Raw genomic sequence first — 23,398 nt, forward strand, 5'->3', positions numbered from 1 at the left:
TATGTGCATCTGCATCACTCTTGCATATTCGAGCGATTGAGAAGATATCAAAATTTCAATTTTCGCTGTGTTTCCTAGGCTGAGTTTTTAGGCTTGAGGGCATCGAAAATCGTTATCTGCCTCTCTATCGTTCGTATACATTCGAGAAAGGCGACATTCAAAAACAATATTTGAAATTTAAAGCCTTATAGCCAACATTACGATAAATTTCAAAGAATAATTTAGTATCCGTAATGTTGGCTATCCGGATTTTAGTTACCGATTCAAACGGATATATAGTGCACAACACTATTGCTATATCATAGACAATTCGAGTTATGTCACGAAACGTCAAAATGAATTAAACGTCATTTCTGTTCGATCAGCGGGTGGAATGGTACCTATAGAACGCTTGATCGGAATTTCTCGAATTGTATGTGAATAATCAATTACCTAGTCTCATTGAACAGTGCAATCATGGATGTAGAAGAGTGTCTGAAAGAATGGGAGGACCTAGGAACAGATTACAAGCGTTTAGAGGTATTTATATACATGTTTAAAATATAAAAACATAAATGGTATAGCATACTGTCCGGATGTTTGACTTGCTTTTCAATTTTCAAAGCAATTACATTAAGTTGTGGGAGATTGTTGGCTTAAGTAGGTGTGTTATGTTCTTACCGTGGCACTTTCCATTTTCAATCACTATTGATTTCAGATTCTGTTGTAATGCGTAATATCCTTGCTTTAAGTGGAAATGGTCATAAAGATTGAATATTAGAAGACTTTTTGACCTCTACATATTTTTGAAATTAAATTAGTTATACACTTTAAACCATGCTTGCGAAATACGAAAGGAGTCAGGCTGTCTTGAATCTAAATTGTTAAACATTGTTTCACTGTGAACTTAGGTAAAATTTAGTCTTTTTAACCTGCCTTGACCTTGGTATTTAAATGATGAGCTTATCATTAAAAGAAATTATAACAAAAGATAAACTTAGTTTAAAAGATTATTATAAAGATTTAACGTGGAAATCTTGTATTTATAGGTTTTGTGTTTATAGCCTATTATCATAAAACAAATATGTGTTCTTATTTTCAGTCCATCAACAAAGATTATGCAGCAAAATTAGAAGAAGTAGGTGAACTGCAGGCATCATGCTTGAAGGAACTAAGCCACCAGAGATATCGCATGTCGGTTATCACAGGAGCGCTCAAAAGGTCAGATCTATCATCACTAATGATAGTGATTTACAGTAATGAGTTTACATAGCTTACTAACAAGATACTGTATATAGGTATGACAGATATTAGAATATAGTAAGACATACATGTTGATAAAATCTATTGATTATTCAACATTAACATTACTTTGGTGGTTAAAACTAAATTAGAATAGTAGTAATGTCAAGAAATGACAATAAGCAGTTCTAACTTATCTCATTCTGAAGAATTCTGAGATTCCTTACATATGGAAAAGCTAACATACCAGTTTTTTACTAAGATAAATTTGCACAATTTTGCAATCTGCAATTCAAAGTATAAACAAGTATGTGAATCTTCTTGATTGTGCATAAAGATGTAAAAATATTACAGGATAAAAAAATATAAAAGTAGAAAATTCATGTGAAAATAACAGAGTAAAATTCATATCCAAAAATATCTTTTCTCAACAGAACCTTTTGCACTACTTGACATCCTCTTAGAATCTTATTAGTAATTATTGTTCTTATAACACTGGTTAGTGATACATTAATTTCTTTTATCTAATTAAAATTCCATTCTAAAGCTATTATGTAATATGTATACAGATTTTGTGTAGAATTGCTTCATTGTGTATCGTTGTGGAAGGGACATAGGACATAGGGTAGCTTTTATCATGTAAATTATCATTCTACATAGACAAAGTTGCAGACACAAGCTTTTTGATAGAAGTAAATCTTTAACTCGGTACGAGAGTTTATTTAAGTACACATTAGTTATCACATTTTGTGTTATCATCATCATTTATCAGTAGTAACATGTAGTAGGTACTTTACTAGTGGGCACTGTGATCCTCAATTTGTTTAATATCCGAATATTACCATGTAATCAGGTGAAAGATAAGTGCTATTTTTACGGTAAAACATTTGTTATCATTATCATATAGCGAGTAATGTTATGACCAAAAATTAGATAAATATTAAATATTGACTCATATTTCTTATAGGAAAACATTCATGGAACTACAGGTATATTTGATTATTGTAAAATAAGTGTTATAAAATGAATACAAAACTAAAATTAAGTACAACTAAAAACTAAAGCTAAAAACTAAAAATATTTATCAAAACTTTGCGCCCTTGGTAAGGTGCCCATCACGCAGGCAGCGTTCCCGCGCTGGATTGCTATGGCCAATCTTTGCGCGAGAAAGCTGCCCGCGCGAGGGTCACCTGTGGCCTGCCTTAGGCGTTTGCTGAGCTCCTTGTGGAGCCCCCGAGCCCCCCTACCCCACGGACCTAGAGTCTCGACGCCGAAGGCTACAAATTCGTAGTGTGCGCCGAGACAACTATATTTATTAACCTTGGAACGTTCTCGGACGTCAGCCGCCGCCCCGGCCTGTTTACTGGTGGCTGAAATGTAGGACGCCGCCAGCGTGTCTGCGCAGGTGGCGTCCCACACCAGCGCGCGGCCCAACCGCCAGGGGATCAACGACATCCCGTCGGGGCGCTTGCCGTCATCCCTTGCGATCTGGGGCTCCAGAGCCGCAGGGACGTCGGCGCTGACGAGCGCTCTCCTCAGGATGTCGTTAAGCGCGGCATGACGGGATAGGCGGCCGGCGCCCGAGGAGCAGGCGAGTCCGTGGTGGCCAAGGCGATTAACAGGGGCCCCACAAGAGGCGCAGCTATGGTCTACACATACATCGGCCCCGACCCGGAGTCCGATGGCGATTCTTAGTGTGTTTGGCTCTATGAATGTGCCGGTGTGGGGTGATGGGTAGGCGTGTAGCCATTGTCCAGACTCTGGTCTGGACACAGCTAAGAGCCTTGCGCGGTCCCTTCCCGACGAACTGTCAACTAGGGATTTCATGACGGCGGTGCAGGCCAAGTTGTCCCAGGCCCTTTGCCTCTCGGGTCTAGGGGGCACATCTCGCAGTTTGGCTAGCCAGGCATTCCTGGCCTCTGGAACTACATATTCTTATTCTATTCAATTATGCTTACGTTGTACAAATAGCAATTTTTTAAATAAATTTGTTATAGTTAGTTTGCTTCAGATAGCCTTAATCTCTCCAGCGTAAAATCCGGTATTAAAAACTAATCAGATATCAGTGATAATGTGGGCTTATTTAATGTTTGATAACTTAAAACAAATAATGCATGTCAAAACTCCTGTATTTTTTTATAACAGAAACCCAATCTAAAACTTATCATTTTAAGTAATACATAAGTCGATTGTTAAGTACGAAACAAATTTAATCATTGTTTACTATAAAGCCAGCATCTCTTGTTCGTATTAACAGATGTGGAACAGTAGAACATATACTGTACTGCTGTACCACTACTGAGTTGTATTTGTCTAAATCTAAATGTATATCTGTTGCATCTCTTTCTAAAAAGTAGGTACCTATTTACTAAGTTCCCAGTAAGGTAAGTAGCGAAAATGCTATTTAGGGGCGAAACGATAATGTGACGTGATTAGCAATAAACGATAAATAAATGGGTTAATATAAGGAGATAAAAAAGATGCAAAAGACAACAATACTATGGACCTTGTTGTCTGAAAATAAACGCATTTTATTTTATTTTATTTTATTTTATTTTTATTTTATTTTTTTATTTTTAAAAGGCTAATTAGTTCCCCCTCTGGGTTGGAAAAACTCTTCATAAAAAATAGTGCCTGTGCCTATTCTTGCACACTGGCAAAAAGCTGTGATAACGCTAGGAACAATGTGATAAAATAAGATGATGAAGGATATTTACGCCAATATGAATACAACCAAGCAAGTTTCCAGCTTCACCCGTAAAATCTTCGCCAATGTACAGGCTTCAGAGATCGCTATAGCTATAAGACTGCCTGTTGTTTACCTCTGCTTTTGTTTTTGTTTTCTTTTGTATTGTTTTCTTTTATTGAGGTGTGCAATAAAGAGTATTTGTATTATATTGTCTAGGCTAGAAAAGAAAGGCGTTACAAAGGATGAGCGCGTGGCCACGCTGGAGAAGGAGGTGATGAAGAGGAAAGCCATGTTGCACGAGATAGAGGCGACGCTGCCCAAGCAGAACAGCCTGTACCTCAGGATCATACTCGGCAACGTCAATGTGTCTATTCTTAACAAAAATGACAAGTGAGTATATTTTATACCTTTAAACGATATATATATATACAGTAGAGTCCGGTTATAACGACGCTCAAGGGACTGCTGATATTACGTCGTACTAACCGCACGTCGCACTAAACGAACTGCCAATTTAAATATATTTTTTTAACAAATTAATTAATTACACAATTTTGTATTTATTATATACATATGCGATTATCAAAGAAAAAAAAAACATTTATATTAAAATATTTATTTACGTTAGTATTACAACCCTTTGTCTTCAATGAAGAAACTTTTGTGCGTTTGTAGGCAATGCGTAAGACTCATCATCCGCAAATAATATCGAATCCCGTAAAATAAATTTCGTAATTCTTGGGAATCTAATCAAGATGACAATCGTACATCGACAATCAAAAAAGTCAAAAACTATTTCAATATTCACTCAAGCTTTTATCGCTGACTGTGTACTTTTGTTTCAACAAGCAACTTATACTCAATTGAGTCAATTCTTACAAACCCAAACTCAGTTAGGATGCGTCACACAGTTCCTATGGCCACCTCCTGAGTCCATCATCAGATCAGCTCGAAGGTACAGAAATATTGCATTGTCACCCAACTAAGATAATTGTGTATATGAAGTTTAAGCTCAATTGAATAATGGGATTTAGGTTTTATTTTGTTTGCAAGATTACGAAAAGTCGCATGACTATATTTTCATCTTGCTGCATGCGTATAGGCAAAGGGGGGAGAGGAGTTGAGTGCGCGGGACGGAGTAAGTTTCTTACCCACAATTTATTTGTAAAAACTACGTCGCTCGTCGTTGTAACCGGACTTGACGGACGGATTTTGTGTCAATTTCCGTCGTTAAAAGCGGTCGGTCGTTATAAGCGGAGTCGTTCTAAACGGTTGTACTTTCATAGTAGCTTGTACTAAAACCAAACAAGTGCCTATACTTACGTCGCTATAAGCGGTTGGTTGTTATAAGCGAAGTCGTACTAACCGGACTCTACTGTATATATATATATTTGGGGAATCTCGGAAACGGCTCTAACGATTTTAATGAAATTTGCTATATGGGGGTTTTCGGGGGCGAAAAATCGATCTGGCTAGGTCTTATCTCAGGGAAAACGCGCATTTTATATGTTTTCCGAGCCAAGCTCAGTCTCCCAGATATTTATGTAATGTAAGTACTGGGTTTAATGGGTTTCAAACCCAACTATATTCATGATATTGTAACCCTTGGAACTGGATATCGAAACCAATGAGACGCGCCCCTGGACGAAGGTGCCGCCCAGCATATACAATATTTGTGACGTCCCACGGTCAAAGGTACCTTATGGCGGGTATGGAGTTATGCATACCCCAGTAATCTACAATAAATAAGCTATCGATAACACAAAAGATCAACCTTCTAGGTTGCGTAGTTACAGAGATATGATTTTTTGAAAATAATGTTGTGGAATGAGCAACTTTACGATAGAGAAGTTTTAAGTTTAGCCGCCTAAAAAACTATGTTCCTGAAGTAAGTTACATAGTTGACTACAAATAATAATACCTTATATATCTGAGATTAAAAAAATATTGCGACTTGTTCTGTAATGCAAATAGAAACTTTTGATATCGACTGATTTATGTGTATACTAACCAATCTCTTGAAAATAAAGTTTTATTTCATTTTCACGATTGATTGCAATGAGCTCTCAAGATTTAAATTTTATCTATTAAAAAACGACACTGACAGACAGTTTAAGCAAAAAACAATACCGATTTAGAGGTGAAAATGTATTTTCTGACTTTTTCATATAAAATCACAAATTTGAATATTTTTACTTTTAATGTGACACACAATCATTTTTTCTGAGCACATATGTAAGAAATTCTGTCATTCAAATGAAATAAATCCTAAAACCCCAACTAAATACTATATTTAACCCCTTATGCCACTTTAAACTTACATAACAATAACAGTATTTGCTCCATACATTTACGAAAAGGTACCTTATGGAAATAAATCTAATAATACATCACTACAAAATATCAATCATATTACAGTTTATCTTTTATGAATAGAAAATATTAATTTACATTAAACTGCCCCAAATTTAATTAGTTCTTCGTCATAATAATCTTAAAAAAGACCAATAATTTGTATGTAATGAAAAGGTACCTTGTGATTAAGTTACATGATGAGGCATGATGATGATGGAACAGTTAGGATAAATTAATAATATTTTGGTAATGGTATAAATCGTCTATTTCTTATCAATAATATATTTCGGTTGCTATTGAAGATAAGCGGCATTGAGGTTCAATGACCTCAGATATTCCATAAGGTAATGTGTCGGGTATTGGCATTTTTCAGCAAACCAATGGCTGATTTACTGCATGCGACCAAACCAAATGAAGATTATTCTAGTTAAGAAAGACTTGACGAGAGTAACTTTGGTATAATAGCAGGCTACTTGGGTTTGTGATGTCGGTCTATGTACGGTTATAATATTTGCGAGGCGCCCCAACCAGAACTGAAATTATCAAATTAGTTTTGCAGAATGCTAATACAGTTCTCTACCAAACTTCTTTTCCCGTATTGACTAGTTTTTTTGGGAATTTTCAATCTTTTTTCCATAAGGTACCTTTTCTACTAAACTCTGAGACGACATTACTAGGCTTATAACTAACTTATAACAAAAATAAAAACAGGTAAACAAACGTTACGCATTAAGGTTTCAGATCACACAATAAAAAAAAAATTGAGCATTTTTTCACCTCTTTACAAAACATTTCATATCTCCGAAACTAGAAACCCTCATAAGGTACCTTTTCCCGTGGAACGTCACATTTGTTAATGTTACGGGAGTTTAAATCTAGTTGTATTGTTGTAAATTGTAATTAGGTAAAATTTTATTTGTTGGAAAATTTTACTTTCTATGTAAATAAATCTTACGACGACTATAGAAAACTCCAGACAGAATTTTAATTGGAAGAACTCAATAAGATTTAGATCACTATTTTTTTATTACCGAAAATTACTAAGGTTGACTGAAGTTGCATGACAAATACGAACGTTTCCGAGAAAATACTATAGTAAATGATTATGCTTTAAATCTGTACACGGTACTGTACTCATGCTCCTGTAGGCATGCAAGAAGGGCTTTTTGTCTACATTTTTCACCCTCTTATTGATTGACTTACAAATACCATTACCATAATGGGCCTAACCAAAGTGTAAAGACTAATTGATAATAATAAAGAACTATAAAACACCACAACAGACTGCCAAATAAATATACATGAACTTGAATAACATTACCCTTGGAACGACAGTCTAATAAATAAATAAGTAGGCAAGGCACCTTACCGTTAAGTCATGAGACTTAATTTTATACGTATTTTATTATACCTACCTTATATAATATTCTGTAGTCAACAAGGAACTTATAGTTTGTAACTATTTCCGAATGTCTCGAACCTTTGCTAGAAAGCTGCAATTTGGCATGGGAAATATGTATTGAGTAAATTAGGTACCTATACATGTCAATTTGTCACAGACTTGATGACTTCCAGCCTCCCGAACAAGCCGGTTTCCGAAAAGGCAGTACCATAGACCACATCCATACGCTGCTGCAAGTTATACAGAAGACCGAAGAGTATAACTTGCCATTATGCTTAGCGTTTGTGGACTATGACAAAGCCTTCGATTCGGTGGAAACATGGGCGGTGCTAGAGTCTCTTCAGCGATGCCATATTGACTATCGGTACATCGAAGTGTTGAAGTGTTTGTATAGTAACGCCACCATGTCGGTCCGAGTACAGGAGCAAAGCACGAAGGCGATTCCATTGCGAAGAGGCGTAAGGCAGGGAGACGTTATCTCTCCGAAACTGTTTACTGCCGTAATGGAAGACTCCTTCAGGAATGGCAAGGACTTGGCATCAACATCAACGGCGAATACATCACTCACCTTCGGTTTGCCGACGATATCGTAGTCATGGAGGAACTCAGCATGATGCTCGATGACCTCAACCGAGTTTCACAACGGGTGGGCTTGAAAATGAACATGGACAAGACGAAACTTATGTCAATGTTGTACCCATCCCAACTCGGTACTCGAAGTTGTTGACTCGTACATCTACCTAGGACAAGTAGTCCAATTAGGTAAGTCCAACTTCGAGAAAGAGGTCAACCGCCGAATCCAACTCGGTTGGGCAGCGTTCGAGAAACTACGTAATGTCTTTTCGTCCGACATACCTCAGTGCCTCAAGACGAAAGTCTTTAATCAATGTGTGTTACCAGTGATGACTTACGGCTCCGAAACGTGGTCTTCCACTATCGGCCTCATCTCAAAACTCAAAGTCGCTTAACGAGCTATGGAGAGGGCTATGCTCGGAGTTTCTCTGCGTGATCGAATCAGAAATGAGGAGATCCGTAGACGAACTAAAGTCACCGACATAGCCCACCGGATTAGCAAGCTGAAGTGGCAATGGGCAGGCCACATTGCACGCAGAGAAGATGGCCGATGGGGTCGATAAGTGCTCGAGTGGAGACCACGGACTAGCAAGCGCAGCGTAGGACGTCCACCCACAGGATGGACAGACGACCTTGTTAAGGCCGCCGGAGGACGCTGGATGCGGGTCGCTTCCAACCGGTACGAATGAAGGTCCAAGGGGGAGGCCTATGTTCAGCAGTGGACGTCTTATGGCTGAGATGATGATGATGATGATGACATGTCAATTTTATGGTTAAGGATAAAGAGAACATGTTTATCCTTTCACTACTATGGGGATTTTAGGGCGTATTGTGCCTAAAAATATACTGGATGTCTGAAAAATCTCCATACAGACATAAATAGGGGTCGACAAACTTTTCAAAAGAAGAGCCAATAACCCATAGAAATATGACTAACTATTGTGAACTTTATTGTCAAGGGCGTAAGAGCGCACTGAGGTTTTTGTCCCTATGCTATCATATAAGTATTACTTCTTTCCTTTTTTATAATTTATGACTAATAGGTACGTTATGCCATGAGCGAGAGACTTTGTTTTTGAAGTAATTCTTTGTTTTATACACCGCACGTGCAAAGATTATGAGTAGGTAATAAAATAAAGTCCAAAGGGCCAGCTGTTTATAAAACTATTGTTTCTGTGTAAACATAGCCACTAACCTACTTATATAATTCTGCATTTCACTTCACCTTATATATTCTCACTTTGCCCAAATATTCGTGTCGCATACGTATATTGATAAAAAAACAGGATAAAAACCATAGAAAAGTATTTGCGCAAATATGACAAAGTGGTTTTTTAGCACAATAAGTACTTTTGGAAAGTCAACGAATTCGTTTGTACAGTCGACGTCAAATATATGTTTACAGTTACACTTTTGCACCTTACTCCTTTGTAATAAGGCGAAAAATGTAAACATATTTTTGACGTCGACTGTACATTATATACGAATATGTGTGAGGCAGCGAACGAAAAAAGCAATCGCTGGTGTGAGCGGACATATGTACCATCACGCTCCGTGATTGTTGCGCCATTTAGGGTCCTAGCTAGATTGGTTGTTCAATACTTACGCTATAGAATTTCCAATTTAGCAAGAACCCTAAATGGCATAACAATCCCGTGTGGTGACTGTACCTACACGATTGATTTTGTGTTGAGAATGAAATAACATGATATTGTTTTTACTTTCAGGTTCAAGTACAAAGATGAATATGAAAAATTTAAACTCATTCTCAGTGTCATCGCTTTCGTGCTGGCAGTTTTAAATCTCTATATTGACTTCAGGTAAGCACCGAATATATTGGATGAAATATTTTTCAGTGCACATGTTTTAACACCTTTTTTTATTTGCTATACAAAACATGAAAACACCATAAATTTCCGCTAGTGAATGTTTTTTTTCTTTGTTTATAGGTATAGGTATAGGGTAATTCGCCAGTAACTGGCCGGTTTTAGTAACTGGCCGCCCTAAACTAAAAATGAATTCGATTCACCTATAAATATAGCTGGTCAAGCAAATCTTGTCAGTAAAAAAAGACGCGAAATTCAAATTTTTACGCCTACATTTTTCAAATTTGCCGCCTTGTTCTACTGACAAGATCTGCTTGACCATCTATATAATTCATTTTAGTATAAGGTGGCCAGTTATTGAAAGCTGGCCAGTTATTGAAACCTTATACTAAAATGAATTCTATTTATAGGGGAATTATTATTATTGAGAGCCTGTTATATCCCACTGCTGGGCAAAGGCCTCCCCCCGTTTTTTCCATTCTTCCCGGTTCTGAGCAGTCTTCGGCCATTCTTTTAAAAAGGAGTCTAGCTCGTCTCGCCATCGCCGACGTGGTCTGCCAAATCCCCGTTTTGAGCTGGGCTGCCACTCTGTGGTAATCTTGGCCCACAGCTCACTCGGCATACGACAGACATGGCCAGCCCAGTCCCACTTCAGCTTAGCCGCTTTCCGAGTTACATCGATGACTTGTGTTCTGGTGCGCAGCGTGGTGTTCCGGATACGATCCATTAATTTTACACCTAATATGCTGCGCTCCATGGCTCGCTGGCAAACCCCGAGTTTGGATTTCTGAGATGCTGTCAAAGACCAAGTTTGTGCACCGTAGGTGAGAATTGGAAGTATGCACATGTCCATGAGTCTTAAGTGATAATGAGGATCACCTTTCATGAGATGTTTCATGGACCAATAGCTCTTCCAGGCGTTTTCAGTCCGTCTTTCGACTTCCATCTCTTGTCGCGCCTGAAAGGAGACTATTTGGCCCAAGTAAAGGTACTCCTGGACATATGCAATAGATTCTCCGTTTATCTCAATCCTACGTGGGGTGCTATTGGTCATATAATTCATTCATAGGGGAATATAATTCATTTTTAGTTTAGGGCGGCCAGTTACTAAAACCGGCCAGTTACTGGTGATTTACCCTAGTTGTATCAATAGTTCAATGAATGGGCATTGTTTTATGGTAGTGACAAATTATTATACTACTTATAAATAGTGCGCTTTTGCGCTTGTGCTCGCTATTTTTATAGCTGAACATGTACTCTACCTAACACTTTAAAAACACCTTTTAGAGTCACAGGCCAGATATTTCACTGCGACTGTACGTACTACGTACGATATATTCAAATACTTACTTGAGTATACATGCATTAAGTACTGATATTTCACTGTAGTTAATGACATTTTAAGTATGAAAGGTGTAAAAATATTTATATATGAAGTAACTAAATGTATTGTCTGGGTATGGTAAATTTGTTACACTGAGTTTTAAATTGTAAAATAGTCACGGTTCCATGCAATGAGTAGTAAAAAAGAGCAAAAATATCCGCATTAGGTAATAGGTATAATGTCGAGGTCATACAAAACAATGACAAAATTGCCACCTTAGTGCAAAAATTTGTCTTACTGTTTCTTTGTCTCACCTCCATTTTTATGACAAGCGAGTGAGTGAGTGAGCAAGTGAGTTGTGTCACCATCCAGTTCTTTAATGTTTCTTTACTTTAAAACTTACTTTAAATTTTATCTTTAGGTATTTAAATAAAAATAAACAAATAATTTGTAAATTTTCGGGTAGTTATAAAAATTATTGGTTAACCAACCAAATACAAAAGCATCTGGATCTGTCACTGGACGACCTGACTTTAACCTACATTATTTGATCATGTAATGTTTTCATCTATCCTCAACTGGCTTAAGGAGCCATTTGAGGGTAGATTTTGTTTACTTTTATTTAAATACCTAAAGATACAGACTATAGTACAGTGTAGTACCTATCTCTGTCATATTTTCACAATATTTTTTGCAGGCCACTCCAACTGATCCTAATATTCCTCCTGGTCTGGTACTACTGCACGCTGACCATCCGCGAGAGCATCCTCAAAGTCAACGGCTCAAGGATCAAGGGCTGGTGGCGGCTGCATCACTTCATCTCCACGGTGGTGGCCGGGATCCTGCTCATCTGGCCGCAGAACGTGCCCTGGAGCGAGTTCCGGCACACCTTCATGTGGTTCATCGCCTATATCAGTAAGTTTCAAGAAAAATCTGAAATTAACTTAAGTTTTTACCATCTGGATTGCTTTATAATGATTCTAATGTTAAAGTAACAGACTAACTGACTAACTTTGAAGACTTAGTGCCAGTTGCACCATCCGTACTTGACGGACTGGTCAACGTCACCCGGCGCGTCGCGGCGGTTTACTATGAAACTCTCCATACAATAAAATTTAGCGAACTCTTCAACGAAGACCAACAGTTTGGCTTTGGTGCAACCGACCCTTAATCGCATATAAATAAGCTTGAAAATCGCTTCCGACTTTTCGAAAGCGACATTGCCTTCAAGTATGATTATGAATTATGATGGTCTCTCTTGTCTACGTGACACCGTGATAAATGCATGACTGTCTCTTTCAATCGCACGGCGTTACAGTTAGACCAAGCTAATTTGGTAGCGATTTTGATAGCCCAGACTGTGCAAGTGTTATTTTAAACGTCAAACTTCTATGAAATTATGGCGTTTAAGTAACACTTGCATCGTCTGGGCTATCAGAATCGCTAGCAACTTAGCTTGGTCTAAAAAAAACGACGATCATTTTATCATGTGGATAAAGTCATTCATCATGCGCCTGCTCTGGTCTCGGAGATGATTAGCTATAGTCCCGTTTTAGTTAATGTCAATGTGTAAAAATCAGGAAAGTAACTTTGAGGGATCTGTTTGTTGTTCTGCTGTTTTTCTATTCATTTAACTAGATCCTATCATAAAAGTCAAAATCCTTCTTGCAGGTGTAGTCCAATACATGCAGTTCCGCTACCAGAGCGGCGTGCTGTACCGGCTGAAGGCGCTGGGCGCGCGGCACAACATGGACATCACCATCGAAGGCTTCCACTCGTGGATGTGGCGCGGCCTGTCCTACCTGCTGCCCTTCCTGTTCGGCGGCTACGTGTTTCAGCTGTACATCGCCTATACGCTGTACCAGCTGAGCTACCATCCTGAGGCCACTTGGCAGGTATGTTGCAGGACAAGGGATTGAAGAATTGTGCCAGTTAAAAGTAGCTATTACATTTATCTCTTTCTGTGAATTGCGCGAGAGCTTATAACACTTGATACGGGTTCGCATATCGCTCCGATACGTGAGACACGAATTTAGCGTCCCGCTCGCACACCGGAACAACGTGCGGATAATGTAAAGACCGCATTAAACTATAATTTTAATTTTCACATCAAAAGCAATGCTATGACTGACTTTAAGCTTAGACAAAGGATTATACTAAGACGCGAATACTACTAAACATATTCTGGAATAAATTTGTGTCACTTTACAGCGCTATACGTTTTGTGTTACCAAATTATATTTTAAAATAAACGCGCATGACAATTATGTCTAAGCTATGTGTAGGTAGGAAAGAGATAGGTTAAGTTCTTAGGCTACCTTTAATTGCCACGTTTCATGTTTAAAAATTAATACAATGGTCCACAGTTCACCACAGTTAAATGACAATTTATAAACCCTATTATAAAGACATAAGGTTAACGCATTCACTGCCACCCTCTTTTCCTGGACATTTACCAGGTGCCGCACTTTGCTGTCACTAAATATTATGAACGCGTCTGGCCGTCAAAGGCACAGGGTGAAAGTCACGGTGACGCATATATGCGTCGGTGGCAGTGAATGCGTTAAATATTTTCAGTTAAGAGTGTTGGAGCTTAGGACAAGTAGCCGCGCATTTACTTTATTCACTTTAGTACCTTTTGAGGATATCATGGCGCGGCTGTTTATGCTAGCTCTAAACTTTCTTCCTTACATCTACTATGTGAATTATAATTACTCCCATATTTACCATGCTGATTCCATAATGTTGCATTAAATTATAGAATACAGATGATTGGTCTCAATAAATAGACATAAAACTCTCAGCGCCTGTTCGTAAATTGAGTGACTTATAACTTAGTTATAACACTTTTAGTAACAAATTTAATTTCTAATACACAAAAGCATTAAGTCTCTTACGGTCCATACAATTTAAATTCAGATCAGAACAATTACAGATTTTTTCATTTGAAATAGTTGGCGGGTCATACTTACTCAGAATTAGGTATTTTAGTTTCTGAAAGCTAACAGATATTTTAGTACAGCCCAAAACTACTACGGGGCCGATTTTGGGCGGTTAAAGTCCCAACCAGAGAGCAGGCTCTAGTATCCTTAGCTTTCGGAAAAAAAAGCGATGATCTTTGACCCACTATGACCCAGTTACAAAACCTTTGAGGTTAAACAATCTAATCACTTCATGTCGGTTACACCCTATCACCCTAAATATAAAGCATATTTCCGACCGAACCGGCAACAGGTCCCAGCGTTAAGTATGTCGTTCCTGCTGACGGGCATCGGCAACGCGGCCACCATGCTGCGGGTCATCCCGCAGAAGTTCAACGAGCAGGTAGACGCTGACCAGTGAAGCTTCCAGCACGTATGTTAGATAGCGTCACTCTGTAAGGCGGTCTTCACATTGGATGCGGATATACAAACAGCAACATTATTATACATCAGTGGACCTTATTACCAAAGGCATAAGGTCCACCGATGTACAGTTAACAGTGCGGGTGATGGTACGTGCAAATAGACCTGTGTCGCACTGGAGCGGCGTAATCCGCATCATTGTGATGACCGCGTAAGACCCGATACCGGTTAACTATCGTGGAGGTACGGACTTAGATATTTTAACACTATAGTTGAGTCAAACACTTTCTGCACGCTAATACGTAGTGTGCTCTCTGTCACACAAAATTAGTATTTTTTTACTTGCCTCGCGTGCAGCTAGTTTTTAACCTTTTGAACGCCAAACGGCGCATCCATTTGCCGTGCCACTGACGCCACGGCGGTAAAATTTAGTTTTGTGAATAAATAATGCCAACCTAAAAGTGGGGTGTGTTTCAGTAGATTTTCATCAAAAAACGATCGACGTTAAATGCCGTCTTTGGCGTCCTTGTCACGATTTTGCGTTGACGTCAATTGCCGTCTGTGGCGTTCAAAAGGTTAACTCAACTATACACTCGTAGCAAAAATTAAATGGGTGAATCAACGCTCTTAAAAACCTGATTTTAAGGTATATTGTAACTAGGCAAATATGCAGTTATATTGCCATTTCCATAATGGTACCATATACTAAGCATGTTAGTAGTACAATATTTTATCTAGCAAACTTTCCTACTATTGTTCTCTGGCTGACGAGACAGAATAACGACAAGAAATACCTAGTTGATTCACCCAAAACTAGTATCTAATAAATATAGTAAACTGACGTCTATCTAAAATTATGCATGGAAGGCTTGGATACAAACATATAGAAGTAACATAAAACTTTTAAAATAATTTAAGATTTATACCATGACGTGGTCATCGCAATGACCGTCAGTTTACTTAGCCTACATTGTGGTAACTGGATTATGAAAACTTCTGCTGTACAGATGTAGTGCATAATTATTTTTCTTCGTATTTTCTCGGAAACGTTCGTATATGTCATGCTACTTCAATCAACCTCGCTACTTTTTGTACCGAGACTGACTGAAATAACAAGACACGTTCGTACGTTTCCGTGAAAGTACGAATGAAAATAATTATGCACTACATCTGTTTACGTCTACGATAGTTCTTTTAATGATACTACAGCAACGTCATTCCTTAAATAAATTGTCTATGTTCTTGTCCTATTCCTAGTTATTATTCTAAATAAATTTGCCAATTACGAGTAGCATCGTGAGCTAAAATAATAAAAATAATCGTTTTGCTATAATACTAATAATTCGGAGAATTATTTGATTTGAGAATGGCGGTGCTAAAGTATCATCAATGGAACGGATATTAAACGAATTGAGTAGCAAGGTGACTAGACAATTTAGAATAGTCGTGCGGACCAACCAACCCCTACGTAGTGAATGTTAAACTAATGTACAACGCTACACAAATATAAATTTATTTTTCATGTTCTTTAAAATGACTGATGTTAAGGATAGTTTTTCCTTGACAACGTCACTTTGACTGATATAAATTTCTTTAAAATAAGTTTTTGGCAATAATTTCAATTTTGGTACAAGCTTTTATCGCTGATTGTACTTTTCTTACGACAGACAACTAATACTCATCGAGACAATTATAAAAACCCCTAACACAATTAGGTTGCGTTGTTTCATCACAGAGTTTCTATGGCCACCTCCTGTCTCCATCATCAGATCAGCTCGATGGTACCATAATATTGCATTCTCATCCGATTTATACATGCATGCAAAATTTCAGCTCAATCGGAAACCGGGAAGTGGATCAAATTAAACTTGCAAGATTTGATTACAGACCGACAGACAGACAACGGTCAGGTGAAACTAAATAAAAGCTTGTAAAAAAACTAAAATTTTACTGCCCCAATATTACAGGGTTCTATGTAAAATTTTCAAGATAGTCGAAATTCGACTTAATGTCACTATGACAATGTTCAAATTTCAGTTCGATAAAAGTGAAACATAGAACCCTGTAATATTGGGCCAGCGATTTGTGTAACGTTGTGGATTATAAGGAAGTAGTTTCAATGTGAAAACTTACAAAAATAAAATAAGGACTTTTTATCACCAATACGTATAGAATAAGTAGATAATGCTTAAATGAATGTATAACTGTATTTTATATTTTGTGATTATACTCGTAGTTTATACAAGTATGGTAACCTGCCACAATAAAGCCCTGTGCAGACCGGCTGCGTGTGCGTGACGTGCACGTGCGCGTGCGGCGTTGTAGTATACAGATCCTTATGAGACACCACACACCGCTTGCGTGACGTGTGCGTGTGCGGCTGCAATATTTTTGCGCACGCGCACTTGCACGTCACGCACACCCAAGCCGGTGTGCACAGGCATTAAGGTGGGCCACCCTCGCTAATATCAGTCACCCGTTTCATAGGTATTGTCTTGGGTCGTCCCATTCGTTTTTCGTCAAGTTCTTAAATTAGTCCTATTCTGCTTTCGTCACTCATTCTACATTCGTCACAATCGTCGGTGGCTTTCAATGTAGAATGAGTGACGAAAGCAGAATAGGACTAATTTAAGAACTTGACGAAAAACGAATGGGACGACCCAAGACGATACCGTTTCATAGTTGTTGTGGTAGCTGATGTTTGAGAGAGGGTGGGCCGACTTTAGGTAATTACCCGTTTACCCTAGTTCCTTTTTGCTTATGGTAATGAATTAACTTATTATTTAGTAAATGTTTGGCGACACTTGGAGGGACTTGATGTATAACCTTTTGATCACTAAGTCAGAATATAGGTGAAATCTATTTCGGACCGTGCACTGAGAGAAAAAACTAACAAAAACACACTTAGAATTACAAAAATAAAACTTAATCCGGGGACAAGGAGAGTCAACTAATAGGAACAAATTGACTTTTGCAATTTCCATTTAGTAGGAAATACAACTTCTATATTTGTAATTTGAAGTATGCTAGAGTAATTTCAGAAATTTGGTTTTGTTATTCCGAGAGGTGCTTTAGCAATATCGGAGGTGATGACGTCATGGGTGAAAACTAACCGTTTTGTAATTCTAAGCGTGCTTTAGCAATATCGGAGACGATGACGTCATAGGTTTTACTAAACTGTACTGCGATTCCAAGCTAGCTGTTGTTATTCTAGAGATAATGACGTCACAGGCAAAAACTAAACTGTTTGCAATTCCTCCGCCCCTAGCAAACGGGCGCCGCGAGAGCATGTCGCGCGCGTGGTAGCTACCCGTCTCTATTTCTGTCTGTATGAATAAAAAAGCATTTGGTAGTATATCTCTGTACTAAAGAGGCACTATAAAAGCCTGTCGAGATATTCTACCCATTCCTTTCTTATTCATACAGTCAGAAAGAGACTAGTAGTTATTACGCGCGCAACATGCTCTCGCGGCGCACCTGTGCTAGGGAGGTTGGAATTGCAAACAGTTTAGATTTACCTTTGATGTCATTATCACTAGAATAACAACAGCTGGCTCGAAGTTGCAGAACAATATATTCCTGTAGACCCCAACTACACAGTAGGTCGCGGGTTAATATGTCCATGGCCCACAATATATCCTAAATTTATTATTTAACTTAAGTATGTTTTAAACAAAGAAGACACGAGACACGCCCGCCCGACATCCGACACAATACTAACTCTAACCAAATGAACGTAGCAAGTAGCTGTGTTGGTATTACAAAACTCGTTTAGTGATTGGTACAACAATGAACATAAACACAACAAGTCTATCTACTAAATACCAGTAAACTTTGTAATGTCGCTATAGTAACAACTGAATTGTTATTTTAAATGGGGTAATGTTATTCCCGCGAACTCGTTTTTTAGATATTACAAAACTATGTAAGTGAGACATTTACTAAAATAATAACTTGAAATCACAGATGCTTTTTTCCAAAAATCACAAACTTTACTAGTAAAAATCGGAGAATTTTAGTAGTAATAAAAATGGATTGTAACAAATACTGAACTTTGTTTAATGCTCCATTTACTAAAGTCTGTTTGCTGAAATTAGATTTATTATTACTGAGCTGTTTGTAGAAATAAATAAATTTTACAGAAATAGTGAAACTTCCATGATTACTACTAAAACTTCATTTTTTCCCCCAGTACAGAACTGTTTATTAATTCCTGGTGGTGATTTTTCTCTCAGTGTGTATGAATGCAAAACGGTAGTCATTGCACTACACTCGTAACGTGCTTTATCTAACGGTTTAGTTAGTATAAGTGTAACATTTTAACATGTTGTTGTTAAGTATAACAACATTAACAACTAAAAAATCTACTGATACCACTGAGTTGACAGATAGACAGAGATACGGTCGCTTAAGAAGGGATTAACGCAAAATTTTAGTATATAGATTGAATTTTCACGTACACTTTTCGCCGTGAAAAAAGTCACAGGAAAATTAGACTTTATTTGCAAGGACAGATTCCAACCAAAATCTGAAAAGGTTAAAGTTAGCCTGATATTTAGAAAAAATTAACAATAACATGTCTAATTTTCATTTATTATCAGTTGTACATCGTTACCTCATAGCCGTAAAAATATTTGCTATGTTCCATGACTCCATGACAGCGATTTCGAATTCGGCGTGTTTTCAAATCACACCTTGTCTTACTGACTCTACCTTTGCCCTTTCAACTCTGTGGTAGAAGCAGGTGCTATATAGATTGTAATGTTATGTTGTTTTGCATCTAACAAGAGTGCGGTACGTATTGAGGAGTGGTGGATGTCTCTCTAAATGTTAGCATGCGAGGCCTAAATTATAAAAATAGTAGGATTCAATTTTTAAATACATTTATTTAATAAGAATCCTGTTTAGTCCCGAATCATCGTCATGCCTTTGACGCATTTTTGTATATATTTGGAAATCATCAAAATAATTATTTTCATTAATAAGTGATGATAATGTAGTATTTTCGTTGTTGAACCTCATAGCATACTGTAATGCATCGCATTTATTTTTAGACTCTACCAAATGGTGACCTACTTTTATTGAGCGTGCGTGTAAAATAAAGAAAAGTATTGTTTGTACAAAGCTAAATTAAATAATTTTATTAATTAATATCTGTTTTTACGTGTAAACGATGGTAATCCATTAACAATATTTTAGCGCACATCAAATCCCTGCATTTCGATCATACAAAAATATATTTTTGGTTGTGAAAATTTCCGTCACGAACCTGAGGGTTTAGGTACGAATACCTACTTTTAACTAATAGATCTGATTTGTAACATCGAATATATTCGTGCCAAAAAAATTTAGATAGATGGAATGATGTAGAAGTATTTATGTATTTGTAGAATGTCTGTGTCATGTAATTTGCATGAATGGTTTTATTTATTTGTTGCATGTTGTAGATTCAGGTAGATGATATTGATATTTTATATTAAAAGCACTGTGGGCAGCACAGCATTTCAAGGAGTACATATGGTCTTCTGTCATTTAATTTTAATCGTTTTATTGTCATTTAAAGCACTTTGTATTTTGGACCTAATTTCTGCATTAAAACGTAAAAATATATATATTTAGAGGTTAAGTTTTTACCCTCCTAATATTCTAAACAAAAAATATATTTGAGAAATCATGAAAGCTGATATCAGCATAAGGATGCATATATTAGAGTCACGTGCACAGTATTAGTAAATTATTCGTTCGTTCGGTTTCAAACTGAAACAGCTGCAAGCGTTCAGGCATAGTAATAAACTTATGCCTGAACGCTTGCAGCTGTTTCAGTTTGAAACCGAACGAACGAATAATTTACTAATACTGTGCACGTGACTCTAATATATGCATCCTTATGCTGATATCAGCTTTCATGATTTCTCAAATATATTTTTTGTTTCTGTCATTTAATTTTAATCGTTTTATTGTCATTTAAAGCACTTTGTATTCTGGACCTAATTTCTGCATTAAAACGTAAAAATATATATATTTAGAGGTTAAGTTTTTACCCTCCTAATATTCTAAACAAAAAATATATTTGAGAAATCATGAAAGCTGATATCAGCATAAGGATGCATATATTAGAGTCACGTGCACAGTATTAGTAAATTATTCGTTCGTTCGGTTTCAAACTGAAACAGCTGCAAGCGTTCAGGCATAGTAATAAACTTCTCAATTATGTACTTTACGATAATTATGAATTCATCGGGATGTATATACTTAGTTAACTTTACTTAGTTCTTATCCTCTAGTTTTGCTTTACGACTCCTTTACTGTCATCGCCGGGATATGTCGACCACTAAATATATGAAATTAGTGTAAGTTAATGTATTATTATTAAGTTAATTTATTTAATCTAGTGTACTTACTTTGTTAATCTCAACTTTATCAAACATTTTGTTTTATTTGCCTACATACCACTTGCTGTATCACGATTCATATTTAACTTGTGTAAAATTGGTATTAATTAAAATGTACCTACATCTAACATGATTGACCAATACCAGATTATCTATCAAAGAATACGAGCAGATTGTTTATGGCGTACAATATACAAAACAACGAGTACCTAACACAAATGTTCTAATTTTATGTAAAAATTATCATTATTTAATATTATTTTGATTCCCTCATTTGTATTTATCTTTTCGATGTTATGTAATAAATTTGTTTTCAGTTGTATGCTTGTATTATGATTTATTTATGTTTGCGACGTTCGGCAGGTGCCTTACCTAGCGGCCATGTTTCTAGTGTTGCACTCTGGCAACATGTACACAATTCTGAGTACTATGCAGAAGAAAACTCAGAGCGGCTTGGAACTGCGGTACAGACTTCGCGCGATCGCGTACCGCCTGTCCAATGAGCTTACCATATTGGTATGTCATACGCCATACAATTACCTACACTTGATCATATCATAAAAATACTTTCATATCTTTCCAATAGTGCCTTTCTGCCTGTGAGGCTGAATAGAGTTGGAATAGCCTATCATCAGACATGGAAAAATCATGGTAAAAAAAACTAGAAAGCTAATGGCTTTTCAAAGATCAAACATACATCGGTATAGTCGATGTAATTTACTAGCAAGCTATACAACAAATGACAGTACTTGAGTACTGTCATTTGCTTCAACGATAAAAAAATTGTTACAAGGAAAATCGAAACAAAACACTACAAATCTATTCGCCTTATAATATGTGTAGATTTGTTATGAGAACAAACGATTACCTAATACCTAATTAATGCGCTGGAACGAGGCTCATCGAGAAATAACAGAACAGCTTTTAAAATGATAGGCCGCAAATGTGATGTGACTGTTGCAGATCCAAGCGCCGAGATATCGGTGTCTAAGACAAACAAAAATTAATTTAACTAAAATTTCGTGCCATGATTTTGTCAATGGAAGATGATATTTTATAACAGCTCAAGTCTGAGAGCACTCTGTTACATACACACCAGACCTATACAGAACTGGGTTATGCATTCATTGGGAACGTCTTTCAGGTGGATTGTCTCTTGTTTGTGATTCTCGAAGCATAATAATAAGTGGCTACGTTAAAAGGGGTTGCTTTGGTGTTGTCTAATTACTTATTCTATTCTCTACCTAATAGAATTTTAAATACCAGGTGAGCTTTTATGACGTCAGTTGTATTTAAAAAAAATCGAAATCCGAAATACATGTCTGGTTTTTGTTCCGCATTTTCTAATGGGATGGGATATATTAAAATTTAAAGAATTTCTGGTATTTGGACTAATTGTTAGGTAAGTAAATAATTATCTAAAAAAATCTCGGTTTTAGATTTCAGACGCATATGGTGTGTAGTAGGTGTTGGCATGTATTTTTTTTTTGTTTAATGTTATGTTATGAGTTCAATTTATTCTTAATATACACAATATTTCAATACTTTGGAATGCACAAAGTTACCTAAGTGGAATTTGAACTTTGTAACCCCAAAAAAAAATAACAAGTAGGCACTCCTCGCACTGAGTAAAATGAATGCAGTCCCTAATAGTAATAACTCAATTCAACATAGACAGTTACCGTCAACCGGGATGAATGGGGACAAAAAATAAAATGTGATATACGCAGTTAATTTTCGATTGAAAATATAGTAGATTTTGTATGATACAATTTGTGTAAATTGTCAGGCAAATCACATTTTACGTTTTGTCCCTATTTACCCCAGATCATCCCTACAAATGTTTTGTTCCTAGTTCTGAGTACATTATTTTAAACCTATTGGGATGAGCATGCTTCATTTTATATAAAGAAGTAGTTACAACAATGTTTACCTACACATTGCTTGGGATTGGAAAATGTTCTGCAGTGTTTTGTTTGCGTCCCTAACTACCGTCGGCGACTATATCATCATAACAATCATTTGTTTTCGTTAATTACAGGAACAAAAGTGGCGACCGAATAAAACGGAACAAAAGACAGATTGAGACCTTAACTGAGATTATTTACAGGAGCCATACTAAGTATATCTTTTATATTAGGAGCAATGATAACAATTTATATTTTCATATTATCATGGTGATTGATATTATATAAAGATGCTGTTATAATTATATATAATAATATCTTTATGATGTAAATACAATTATATTCAATATTTTGTGTGATTTTAT

At 36.8% G+C, this 23,398-nt stretch overlaps 1 protein-coding gene across 3 annotated transcripts; it reads left to right on the plus strand.

Moving 5' to 3' along the window:
* The first annotated feature begins 337 nt into the window (after positions 1-337).
* On the plus strand, positions 338-23,384 carry LOC134796221 (transmembrane protein 120 homolog). 3 transcript variants are annotated; one of them, XM_063768260.1, is made up of 8 exons: positions 338-519; positions 1,082-1,200; positions 4,127-4,300; positions 9,968-10,060; positions 12,088-12,305; positions 13,062-13,285; positions 14,625-14,714; positions 23,168-23,384. In XM_063768260.1, exons 1-8 carry the CDS (start codon positions 457-459, stop codon positions 23,210-23,212), a joined length of 1,026 nt encoding a protein of 341 aa, XP_063624330.1. In that variant the 5' UTR covers positions 338-456; the 3' UTR covers positions 23,213-23,384. The 3 variants fall into 3 exon arrangements, with proteins under 3 accessions (XP_063624330.1, XP_063624331.1, XP_063624329.1); XM_063768259.1 differs by lacking the exon at positions 14,625-14,714 and adding an exon at positions 21,490-21,642 and having other exon boundaries at positions 339-519; XM_063768261.1 differs by lacking the exon at positions 14,625-14,714.
* The last annotated feature ends 14 nt before the right edge of the window (positions 23,385-23,398 follow it).

This window comes from Cydia splendana, chromosome 13, assembly GCF_910591565.1.
Source record: "Cydia splendana chromosome 13, ilCydSple1.2, whole genome shotgun sequence".
NCBI classification, from domain to species: Eukaryota; Metazoa; Arthropoda; class Insecta; order Lepidoptera; family Tortricidae; genus Cydia; species Cydia splendana.

Bases quoted from the DNA above. Each gene is read 5' to 3' on its own strand.
- LOC134796221 (XM_063768259.1), top strand. From the start codon at position 457: ATGGATGTAGAAGAGTGTCTGAAAGAATGGGAGGACCTAGGAACAGAT. The intron at 4,301-9,967 runs GTGAGTATATTT...TTTTACTTTCAG, and splicing joins ATTCTTAACAAAAATGACAA to GTTCAAGTACAAAGATGAAT. The intron at 21,643-23,167 runs GTATGTCATACG...CGTTAATTACAG, and splicing joins CCAATGAGCTTACCATATTG to GAACAAAAGTGGCGACCGAA.